We start from the raw sequence: 12,857 nt of genomic DNA on the forward strand, positions 1-12,857 counted from the left end.
CTTCAGTGGAAGACTGAATTGATGTAGGAAGCACCTCCCCTTTTGTCCCTTTCTAATTGATATGCTGAAGTTAATTGAAGTAACAGGTGATGGCGACAATCAGTAGGTGTTGGCCTCCCCTGCAGAAACTGTGCTTTTTGATATGATAAAGTGAAAGAGAGTGATTCGATTTCCATAAGTCCATAACTATCTGCTGTTTTTTGGTTGTTCCTTCTGCACCATGTGACCAATTGTTTTACTCCCCATGTAGATTCCTGGATTAGAATAATGACTAATGATTCATTAATTTGGATCTTTTGATCATATTATGAACAAAAACATCAGTAGGTCTATGCAGTTTGATAATTTAGATTTGAATGCTGCAAAACTATTCGGAAAACTATAGCATACTTAAGCATAACATGTTGGACAAAAGGGAAATTTCTAACCCAACAATGCATTTGCTGAGATTTAACTGCACATACACACATACATGACCACAATCAATAAACCACAGCGCCTCAGTGGGCTAACCAGTTGTGGTCCGGTTCACAAAGTTCACAGAGGACAAGAAAAATTGGACAATGACGTCTGAAAATAGAAATTGTCTTCTGTAATTTTGAGAATTACTCCGATTAGGCCACGTTCTTTAGGCTTTCTGTGAGCAGGGATGAGAGATTCACAGCGGGACCCTTCGTCCTCATCTCTTTCCACCATCATGAAACTGCCACACAGTGCCACCTACTTTCCACCATGCATGAACCCGCCACCGCGGTCCACGCCCGTGCTGTGCGTGCAGCCGGTTCACGCTGCGTTCACGAACCTGGACATAATCGTGTACGAAGAACTTATTGCCAAAAAATGTTGGTTTTCGACTTGAAAATCAACTTAGCAACCTTTTCAGTGTCGGTTAAGTTAAATTCCTGAAAGAAAGTATAATTTGTATCGTAGATTGTAAATAAAAACATATCCATGTGTGTCACAGTTTGTAAAAAACAATGTGTTTTCGAACAAGCAAAAGACTTTAAATAAAGTTATACATTTTTGTGATTCGTAGTGTGTAAAACTCCTTATTTATTAATGTAGTCGAATAAATGTGAGGTAATCTTCCAAACACTTTTAAATAGAAGAACAATAGGGATTTTCAGTACGATGGCGTCAAAAGTTTTGTTTTAAACGAGTGTTCTTGAACGCACCATGAATCCGGACCAGGGGGGCGTGGGTTTGACCGGCTTTCTCGGAGACACAATGAGGCGGCGGACGAGCGGGGTGCCCACGTTTTTTTCCCCGTAGCTTTAGCAGCACTTTTAGCTAATTTTTTATTCTTTTTTTAAGTATTGTGTTTGTTTTTCTCAATAACATCAAAACTACTAAAACGTTTATGGCGGTAACAGGACTTAGTTGGAAACGGGTTTTTCGTCGAGGTTGACGACAACGAGGTCCGAGTCAAGAGTTTCGAGTTAGCCCCTTGTGCCGATATTTTTTCTACTTTTTACCCCGCTTCATTTTTTGGTAACATGTCGCTGGCCACGTCGCCTGATTACTTCGCCGCCGAGTGTCTGGTGTCCATATCCAGCGGTCCCGTTCTGCACAGACCCACCCCGGTCGCCCCCGTGAGCCAGCCTGCCACGCCGGGCCTTCCCTTCGGGGAGCCCGACGGCTCCAACGAGGACAGGGAAGTGCGGGAGACGCTGAAGCTGGAAGGGAGCAACCTGATGACGGTTGCTAGCATCCTCACCGACCTGCACAGCAAGTTTCGGCCCATGTCAGCCTACTCGGAGAGCAGCAACTCCTCGTGCGGCGGGGAGAGCGGCTACACCACGTTGTCTGACCCCACTACCCCGACAATGACCCCCTCCGCCACGCCGGTCCCGGGACAGCAGCAGGCGGGGGGCGCCGGGCTGCCCCGGTCCCCGGTGAAGCGACATCAGTGCACTTTTGACGGATGCGACAGAGTTTACGGGAAATCGTCCCACCTGAAGGCGCACATCCGGACCCACACAGGTACGGAGAGCAGATTTCATAAATCTGTTGTTTTAGTGATCACGCTTTATATACATATTTTTCAGCTTTTTGATGTTTTATTTGAAAAACGTCGTTTTGGGGAGCTAAAACGTGGACACAAAGAGAGGAAACCTAAAACCAACTCCCCTCTGATTCTGACAAAGAAGTAAACTAACAAAAGAACGGGGCTGGACGTTAAAACCCGTGACGAAAGTCTTCCAACCCGCCGGATTTGCATATGAAATGAACGTAAGACGAAACCTTAACTCCGGTATTAAAAAAAAAAGCATCAGCAAGTGCGGGACTGGAGCTTCATCTCCTGTTGCACACATTTTCTCACTTTGAATCATTGATTATTTGAAGGCGGTGCTGGAAGGAACCACGTTTGACCCCGTCCGCGTCACCTTTCAACGTCTTTACATTTTGGGCGGCTTTTCTGCTGAACACGATGTTCTCTCGCGGCTCACTGTACGGTACGGCGCGTACCGGCGATGCGGTTCGCACCGTCTGCCCAGCTGCTAGCAGCTCGGCCCTTCCTTAGGTTACAGGACGCCGCCTACTCAACTTAAACGTGCCTTTTTGTGCTGAATTGATAGTTTAGTTGTCGAGGTGCAGCATCACCGAGCAGGCGCACATGGATTAAGAGCAGGGCCGTGGAGGAACGCCCACAGCGGGCTGTAGCAACAGGCTTTGTGACGCTGGAAATCATGGAGACAACCTCCATGTTCAGGATTTATACTGCCAGAATGAGGAAGAGGTCAAAGGCTGAGCATTTTATACATCTAGTCAGGGTAATACATTTAGTGTTATGCACTAAAATAATAATATATTTAGTTTTAAACATGAGTTTTTCTTTAAAAATTGACGTTGGTTCTAAGTTTTACTTTATGGGAATGGGTGGTTGTCGGTAATTTCCAGAAACAATTCGATTAACAAATTCGATTCTTTTAGCCAACTCAATTTAATTTTGATTATACAGTTTACACATTTGTTTAGAAACACATTTATAATATACTTTATGTTTTGAATATATTAATCTGATACAGTTCACACACTGTAAATTTTACTAGTGAAATAATGAGATTGTTAATAGCATACATGGTTTCTCAAAAGTTCTTACAAATATATTTAGCTCATTAGCATTGTAAACATTGTTCTGCCTCTTCTTGAGGGCATTTCCGGTTTGGCCACCAGGTGGCGACCACGCTATTATTACATATAGCTTATTATACTATATTACATATAGCACCACCCTATTCCAGAAGAAGAAAGTATGAGCAAAAACTGTTTCAGACCACAAAAGGTTACCTTAAAATATTTTCTTAAAAGAGTTTAGAAAATTAATTCCCTTGAGTTTATGAAGATCATTTAGTCAACAATATATGTTTACATTGACTGAGCGTTAGCATTAGCAGTCCTATGGGAAATTCCATTAAATGTTAGCATCAAGCTAGCAAACTTTAGCTTTATGGGCTAAACTTATATATATATATTTATGAATCGATTATTGATCTGTTAAGTTTAAATCAATTAACCGATTTTAGCAACTCAGTCCTAGAAAATGTAGCAACATTTTATGTAGAAATATTTTAGAGATGGTTAGATACAAGTGCACTATGTGTATTTTTAAAGACTTCAATATCTATGATGGAGGACATGTATAAAGAAAATTAAGCTCAAAACTGCTTTTCAGAGCATTTCTTTATTCAAATCTTTTCTGATGCATTCACTTGTAGATAACTAAATCCATGCACTGGGTGCGACTTACAATAGATCAAAACATGATCGGAGTGGGATCTTAAAATGGGTTCAGGGTGGTGCACTGGTTTGGCACAATAACAGCAAATTTATCTTTATCATGATATCAGCTTGTGTGATCTGGAAATCGCAAAATATGTCAAACTATGGTTACCTTAAATGTAGACACGCTCATGCTTAAACAGTCCTATGGTATAGATTTGACACATTTTACTAATCAGTTGGCTCTTTTTATGTTAAATGCTGCCTCCTGCGTAGACATTAAATTGTGTTGATTTTTATTTTAAAAAAAAATAGATAATATGTATTTTTTGTCTATCAATTTATTCTTGTGTCGTAAATCATATCGTCATTGCAATGTTGATCACTGATGTTGCACACTGTAAATTTGCACATATGGTGCTGCCCTACTAGACACTAAAATATTCCTTTATATCTTTAGTTTCAAATTAGATTTTTTTTCTGGGAAGCCTTAGGTGGAGATTAAGCAATTTCTGAGTTTTACTTTAGGATGTCAAATTAAAAATAGAAAACTGAAAGAAAAAAAGTTAAAATCTTTTTGGGAAAGTTAGATGGAAGTTCAAGATACATATTTTTTTAAGTATACAGTACACACTGATTACCTTTTCACTGTAGTTGATGAATAATCAATTATTTTTTAACAAATATAACCTAAACATGCAAATAAAGTAGAGATTTTAATTCTCGTGATTTTCCAGATTAAAAAAACTAAACAGTTTGAAAAAATATTTCTATGTAGTTTTAAACTCATTGAAAAACTTTTATTGACTTTGTCAGCATTGATAATTGGTTTGATGTGACAATATATTCTAATTAAAGTCTCTTTCCGATCATTTTGATGCATTTCAAAATCGTTCCCAGTGATCCTTTAGTTATGTTTGTCATTTTTAGTGCAAATCAACAACCCTGTGTTGATTTTTTTAGAAATAGTTTATTTAGTAATTCATTAGAAATTTACTTTTGACTTGTGGGCGGGACCGCTGGTGCAAAGTAAGCCTGCCCCCACTTCCCATAATCCATCTGTTAACCTGCACTCGTTAGCTTACAGCTCCTCACATGCTCAACCTAAAATGACAAAATTGCGACCAGCATTGAAGCTATCCAGCTGTAGAGTTGTGAGTCAGATGCCAGCTCAGAAAACGTAGATGTGCGTGAATCTATTCCTCTATAAGTGGATGTATCAGAATGGAGCGGAGCAGGGAGCTTGTGGCTTGCCAGTTGCAGATTTTATGCAGCCACTGCAAGCTTTTTCAAACGGCATTACTGCTTCTGATTCACAAGAATTGGAATAAATAAATACTCAGAAATGCACCAAAACACAAGTTTAGTCAAAGTGGGCCTTTAAATGAAATGGTACAAGACTGTTTTTCGAGCGTATTAAATAAACTCTTCATTTTTTATTTGACTGTAATATGGCAAAAAAAAAAATCAATCAAACTCCATTTGAATTTAATTGATAATAATTCTACTTAATTAATGCAATCTGATGTGTGTACTATTTGCCTGACTCCAAAAAGGTCTATTTATGATCATGAATAACTGCTCTGTCAAGATAGCATCTCTTTAATATCTGTGTTAATCTATTTTTTAAAATATTCGTATCAATGCAGTGCATATCTGAAATGGGTTTGATTATCTGTTTTTATTTTTTTTTTTGCAGTATTAAATATTAGTATTACTATTTTGGTCCTAAAATAAATCAAATCAAGAACTTTGAGGGTCACATGGCAAAGTTAAAGTTTTTATAATATATATGGAAATGTGATATTTGTTAGTTATGCTCACATGATAAAAAATAATTGAATAATAAAAGAAGCAACTATAATAAAATAAAATGTGAAGTTAAACATGGCACAGTGGATAAACAGGATTAGAGGAACAATTTTTGTTTGTAGCAGAGTCACTCGTGTGTTCAGTGTTGGCCTCGCTTCTTGCGTTGCAGGTGAGAGGCCCTTTCCATGCACCTGGCCAGACTGCGAGAAGAAGTTTGCCCGCTCGGACGAACTCACCCGCCACACCCGCACTCACACCGGGGAGAAGCGCTTCGCCTGCCCTCTGTGCAGCAAGCGCTTCATGCGCAGCGACCACCTGAAGAAGCACGCCCACCGCCACCCCAACTTCAAGCCCCACATGTTGAAGCACAACCGGGGCATGCTTGCCGATTCTTAGCCGAGCCTGGCGTGGAGGCTGAGGTTCCTAGATTCAAGCTTCCGAGAAATCCACAACCGTGAGCAGTGGGCTCAATGTTTCAGGGCAGGAATTCACATTTTCACAGATGAGTCATGTGACCACTTTTCAATATAGTTTGGAAAAGTCTCTGCACCCAAGGACTGGGGATTCAAGCTCCTCATCTTTCACTGGACCTACTGAAACCTTCATCTCCAAGCTGCGTATGGATCACAGCATCCTTCCCAAAGTGGACTGAGAGTTAAACTCATTTTTGTATATTAGGTTTTTTCCCAAAAGCATAAAAAAATACAAGTACAATAATACAATTTTAGCTATCAGTGTCCCCTATAAAGTTGCCTCAGTGTTTGTATCACTAAAAGCTAATCCTCTTGCATACAGCTGATTTTTTTACATATATATATATTTTCAACCAAACATGCATCAGGTGGGAAGTGTAGCATCACATCGGCAGCGCCTTCATCCTTCCTGCCCAGCTGGGCTCTGAGCCGTCACTAAGCTGAACCTTTTGATCCCATCAGAACAGCTGAACTCACAGTCGAGCTGCTCAGCCCGACAGCTAAAGATGTTCACTCTCTGTCTATGAATCATTGGGCATTATTGTTCTAGAGAGATGAAGCCAGAATTAATTCCAACTGCATCGTTTCCAAATTATGCATCTTAGCAAAGAGAAATTGAAACTCGTTAACTGCAAGTTGTCAGAAGTTTTAAAAGAACATTCTAGGAATATATAAATAGAGTTGAATCAGAAAACTACGGAGCTATTGCTCTGTAAGTCATGGTACTTAAAAACATTCCTAAAAACACAAGCAGACGTAAAGGATCCTTTTTTGTTTTTTCATGTCAACCCAAAGCTGATCACAGAGTACCTCACTGTTACCTGCAGGTTTGTCGCAGCACAGAGACTTTTTCTACTCATTAAATAATCCTACAGATCAAGATAAGATGGCATCCATTTCTGAACACACAGGAAATGTTCACTTTTTTATTTTTAAAGGATCATATGGTTTGTTAGTTTATGATTTTCATTTTTTTTGCTCTGTACTACCAGATATTTACAATGAGTACATTGTGATTTTTAGCTAGCTTTTTCGTTTGTCTTGATTTATTATTATTCATTATTATATTAGTACTCATCTCTACTCAGACTCTTCTTAGATAGTTCATTTGAGATATTTGTTATTTTGCCGGAAAGTAGTCCGACCGTAACTGTAGAGGAGCAGTTTGCACGCCGATCTTAAGGCAAGATTACTTATCATAAAATGCTGATACATAATACGCTGCAGTATTATGTCTAATATTGTCGCAAATGTATATGAGCTTTAAGCTTTTAATGTAGAGAAGGTGGTAATGTTGCTAGCAGAAGAAAAGAGATGGTTGTAGTCCTTTTTATTAGGAGTGACAGACTTGATAGGAAGGCATTGCTTGTAGGACATGTTTCCCTCTTCTCTCTGTGGCAGCAGAAGTGTGTATGTGCTTCATGCTATTTAAGAAAAACACGTTTAGAATTGAGGGAGTGGTGCTATGATATGGCTTTAGCGTGGTTTCTTTCCAGCCTGCTGCCTTCAAAGTAAAAGTACTCAGGCTTTTCTGCTGGATGTAGAGCCAAGTGTGCAGTTCTGTTTCATCAAATCTATCCAGTAAAGTTTGAACGCAAAATAATCTGGTTAAAGCAGGTTTTTGTGAAAATCAAAATGGCGTCAAAACTTGATGATTTTTTTTTTTTTTTTCCTTTTTTGGAGTGCGTTTATCAAACCTGGATTTTATTTAGACGCTCCATCCTCACATCTGCAGTTCACTAAGGTGAACCCCAAGAGTTATGACCTGCAATGAATTGTGGGATTGCGGAGGATTTGAGAGGAATAAAACACTGGCACCTTTGCAGTGACTTTGTTTTAATAAAACCAGTGTTTTGATCGTCATCAAAAAGTTATGCACTCCTATTGAAGGTTTGCTTTTTGTTCGACTCAAAAAGTTCACATCAGTTTCTGCTCTAACTTTAAACCTCTTTCCCGCCGTTTGGCTCATTCCTGTACATCCATGTCAGCAGACGAACACTTCCCCAGACTCTCCAAGCCTTAAACTATGTTATTACTGCTTGACAGCGTGTTTACAGTCATATTGTAGGTTATACTGGATGGTTACACAGACTCGTGCAATGTGGCACTTTTTGATTTTTCCTGAATGACTGATTTGGCTGAAGAGTGTAATGGTTTGCACTGTTACTGCGCTTCTTTGAGCGAGCACTGTGGAACTTTGCTGATCTGTTTTTAAAGACCTTCTTTTTGCTTTTAGAAAAAAAAACTGGTGTTTTATGCAGTTAGCTGTTTATTTAGTATTTGCTTAGCTGTCCAGGACATCTCTTGTGTACCTTGTTGTGTTTTTGTGGCCTGTTTACCTTTATTTCCACTGGGATAATGGATCAACTGCATCAGTATTCCTCTTCGCCGTTGGGTTCATTTGAAAGGAAGCTGTTTTCACGGAAGCGAGTGCGATGTTTGGAGATTCAGAACACATTTTCTCACCGTTTCTGGTTGCTGCTGGCAGTGACCTCGAACATGGACGTTTTTCAGCAGGAGAAAGCAAAGCATTTTGTTTGTTTCTAACGCAGGAGTTCACATCCTGATGGAGGCAGCTTTCAAAGCTGCATCACAAGCACATACCTCACAGTTTCTGTACAGATACCCTCCAATCTCTGTCTTTCAGAAAGCCATAAGCCATGGATCGGGCTCGGGTCTCAGAACTCGCTCTGTTCTTTGCCCTCGTCCTCAATATGCAACATCCTAACTACCTGTGCAGCAGCAGATTTCTTTGTGTTTCCCTCCTCGATCTTTAGTTACTAACAGTTTCTAGCTTTTCTTTTCTTAGGAAGTGAAAATGGGCATTGAAAAAAAAGATCCTGATAAATTTAACACAGTGGAAATGACTGAAATATTCATTCCAAAAAAGTTTTTTTTTTTTTTTTTGGATAAAAACAATTCTTGCAACCACACTAATTCAGATATGCACATTGTACAGTGGTTTTTTTTTTTTCCATTTTCGATTTTGTAATTTTCGAGATCCTTTAATCAAAGCTTTAGTTGAAATAAATGGGTGGATCTTTGGAACTAAATACTTGCTGCAACAAGCTTTCTTTTTTTAAACAAATATTTATATTCTCAGGTGTCTTAAATTTTGAGGATTGGAGTTTCAATATCTCCTGTGTAAAGCTGAGGTAGACGCATGTTTCATATTTCTTTTGTTTTGCGGGTAATTTATTACAAATCAGAACGACTCATTTGTGTGGTTTTTTTTTTAGTTATTCTTTTCATTTTCGACTAATTTTGTTCAAAGGAACAGTACTAAGTGGTTCCGATGTTTGCTTGACTGTTGCTTTTGTTTTTTAAATTAAAGGTAAAGTTTACTGCTTGTCGTCTCAGTGTGTGTTTAATGTGTTCTCTCACATGTCACAGAATAGCAAGAATCATGACCTGATCTGTAATAGCTACCTGATGGGTCCTCACTGGTTCAAAAATGAGTCTACTTTTGGTAAAACATTTTATGGTCAGAGTATGTCTAAACAATAATAACCTCTTAATATGTTTATAAGGAAATAGATCATTTTAATGTTGGCAAGAGACGAATAAGGTAAAAAAAAAAAAAAGTTTAGTGTCTGGACAGGAATCCTTATGGTTGTGCAGAATGTAGAGCTTTTTTTAATTTCATCTTATAAACCTATTAATTCAATTAAATAATAATGAATTACATTTTTTTACAAATTTTAAACAAACTATATTAATTATAAATTCAAAAAATTAACTAAGAGCGAATCTAATTCAAATTAACTTGCAATGTTGGCAATAAGGAAGCTGGTATGCGGGGGGCTGATCGAGTAGCCGTTACAAATCAGGTAACGACAATGCTCACTAGTTTGGCAAATATAGACCACAATGCATTGTGTTTTAAATGATTAAAAAACATTTAAGTTCGTTTTAACAAATCATCCAAGTTTCCATCATCAAAACATGAAATATTAATAAACAGTCTTCATAAATGTTCAAATTTATTAGGTTTTTACTTTACCAAATGAGTAATGACATATTTTCAGTTTAAAAAAGTGAGCATGGTGTCTGAATGGCATTAAGGTCCAGGGCACTTGATTATCCCGCACTATATTATTTTCTATAAGTTGGTGAGCAATCAGGAAGTTATATCCTGTCTTTAGACAGAAATCATGACCTTTTAATCCACTTGAGAATATGACCTGTGGAGAAAATGTAGTCTGAAAATCAACAAAAGCAACAAAAATAGGATTTTCAATCAGACTTGAAACCCACAATTTGTAAAAGATCCTTCATTTGTCACTTCAGTTCAGGTACATATGGACAAATATTCAAGTGCAAAACACTTTGTTTATATTTGACATCAATTTTAACTTTAAGAGATCCCTCTTTTTTTTAAAATCATACCTAATTACTTTTAGCCTCTTTTTTCAGAATCTTGCATGTCGGTGACGGATTGAACCATAAAATTAATTCCATAAGTCCAACTAAAACCAGAAATAAAAGCTCAAAAGTTGTATTTTTCTTTAGGATCAACAAAACACACATCAGATGTGAGGGAAACACAGCCGTTCTGTTTGTCGAGGACCAAAAATGATTTCAAATAGTTTAACCTGTTTCATTTATCAACTGTTTCAGGTTAACAGAGCTGTTCTTCTCTTTTTCTGGTCATTTTAGAGTATTTAATATAGGAAATAAACCTTATGTGAGAGATAAGACGCATGCCAGTTCTATTAAAAATGTTTATTTAGGTTTGAGATAATTACAAAAGTTTGAAATGTGGTCACTGTGATTCCCTACAGCAGGGGTGTCAAAGTCGAACACACGAGGGGCCAAAAAAACTTTGGTAGTGGATAAACATTTATTGAACACTCTAAAACTACATTTTAAAAGTTTAAAACAGTAACTTTTTAACATAATTATGAACTTAAACTTAGGTTAGCCAAAACAGCTAGCATGTAGCTGAAAAAAACAGCCAAACTACAAAACAGCTTAAAAAACTGAAAAAAAGCCTAATTTAGACAAAATAGCTAGCATGTAAATATTGGCCTAACTCCGTAATGGCCCAAAAAACTTTTTTAAAAAAGCCCAAATTAGCCAAAACAGCTAGCATGTAGCTGAAATATTAGCTAAACTCCAAAACAGCCTAAAAAAATCTTATTAAATGCCAAATACTCCAAAAAGCTAGCAGAATGACCATTTTTATTACTTTAAAACTGTAATTTTTTAACATTTTTAAAAATTCAGAATTATTAATCCAGAATAAATCATCTTAAACCTTAAATAACTTTAAATTTTTACTCTCCATAAAATATAATTTGTTAAATTTGTACAAGTTAGAAATAAGCACAAGTTAACTTCAAGGCATTAATAATAACAAAATAAAACGATCTGGAGGCCAGATATAATTACCCGGAGGGCCGGATCTGGCCCCCGGGCCTTGACTTTGACACGTGTGCCCTACAGTCACTGTCAGACATTAGCAATACTGTTTAAGACGTGCAGGTTGGATCATTTGAGCTATAATCAAATTAATACTAAGAGACTTTAATTATAATAATGGATTTTTAAGATCATGAACCAGCAACCCTTCAACCATTCACCCACCCGGAAACTACCGCTGTTTTCTTTACAGTCAAAATAATCAAATTACTGTTAAAATAAAGTTTTTAATTTGACTTGATCCACACAAGATGCAACAATAGCTTGTAAAATCCATTCATAGATATTGATTTGTTGCTTTTTCAGTTTTTTGAAAATGAAGACAGCTTTTCTGTTTCTTTAATAAAAAAATACTTTATTACTAGTTTCATCAATTTTAATCGCCTGTTTTGTCTGTTTTTTCTAGTCCTGTTTCAAAGAAAAATCTCTAAAGAGAGGGAACTTCTACATTAACAATAACCAAAAAATACAAATCAGAAGAGATCAGGAAGGTTGTCTCACATGAGTGAGGCATGTGTGACGACTGTGAGAGCAGCACTAGACCATGAAGAGCTATCGGACCAAAACTGGCAACAGGAAGTTGTGAAAAAAGATCATGAGGACGGCCACTATTATCTGCTGTTTTTAGATGAAGTGTGTTTATCCAGCATCAGTTTGACTTCCTGTGAGAGAAAATGTTGGAAAACATGTATTCCTTCAAGGAAGTTTAAGAAGTCAGTTTGCTTTGCTTAATGACCTCCATGACAGTTTCCTATTAAAGAGACTATGCCATGCAAAATCAACTTCATGAGCTTTAAAATTTATTATGTCATTCCTCAATATAAAAAAACCCAAAGCTGTATTTTGATCCGTTCACACATTCTTGAGTGTTCTTCTAAAAACCAGCGCTCTGAGCACCAACCCCTCCTAACCCATGAAACGAGACGGTTTTCACATTGTGACATCACAAAGTGGGGAACAGCCCCTTTCCAGGAATGGTCTGGGCTGCCTGCACCGCCCCCAGGTAACGCAAACACCCATTTTTCCACTCAGCTTGCGTTGCTCAGCTACTAACTTTGCCGCTCAGTTAGCCGTGTTCAGCTCAAAGTTAGCCGTGGTCAGTTAGCTAGCACAGCCGCTAGCCTCAGCCATCATTATGGTGACCGGGGCTACTAAATGTAGATATAAGGTGTGCACATCCATCTTTCTAAAAGTTTGGACGTTATATTGTTTTCGTCGGTGAAACGCAGACAAACTGTTGAGACCGGCTCTAGGGCGGCATCATGAAATGGGCGGCACCCATAAGCAGCGAAAGGCGGTGCCTCAGAGATCAAGGTGTCTTACTTCCTGGCAGGAAAAAAAAAACCTCACAAATATACTCATATTTCTTAAATAATTTGTTCTTTAGTGTGACAAAGGTAACATTTGATTATATTTATGGATATA

General features: G+C 37.8%; 1 protein-coding gene across 1 annotated transcript; it reads left to right on the top strand.

The window, feature by feature from the left end:
* Positions 1 to 1,088: 1,088 nt before the first annotated feature.
* Positions 1,089 to 9,357, top strand: zgc:153115 (uncharacterized protein LOC768186 homolog). The gene is made up of 2 exons (XM_024273989.2): positions 1,089 to 1,983; positions 5,705 to 9,357. Exons 1-2 carry the CDS (start codon positions 1,497 to 1,499, stop codon positions 5,929 to 5,931), a joined length of 714 nt encoding a protein of 237 aa, XP_024129757.1. The 5' UTR covers positions 1,089 to 1,496; the 3' UTR covers positions 5,932 to 9,357.
* The last annotated feature ends 3,500 nt before the right edge of the window (positions 9,358 to 12,857 follow it).

Source organism: Oryzias melastigma, linkage group LG17 (assembly GCF_002922805.2).
Source record: "Oryzias melastigma strain HK-1 linkage group LG17, ASM292280v2, whole genome shotgun sequence".
In the NCBI taxonomy this organism is placed as follows: Eukaryota; Metazoa; Chordata; class Actinopteri; order Beloniformes; family Adrianichthyidae; genus Oryzias; species Oryzias melastigma.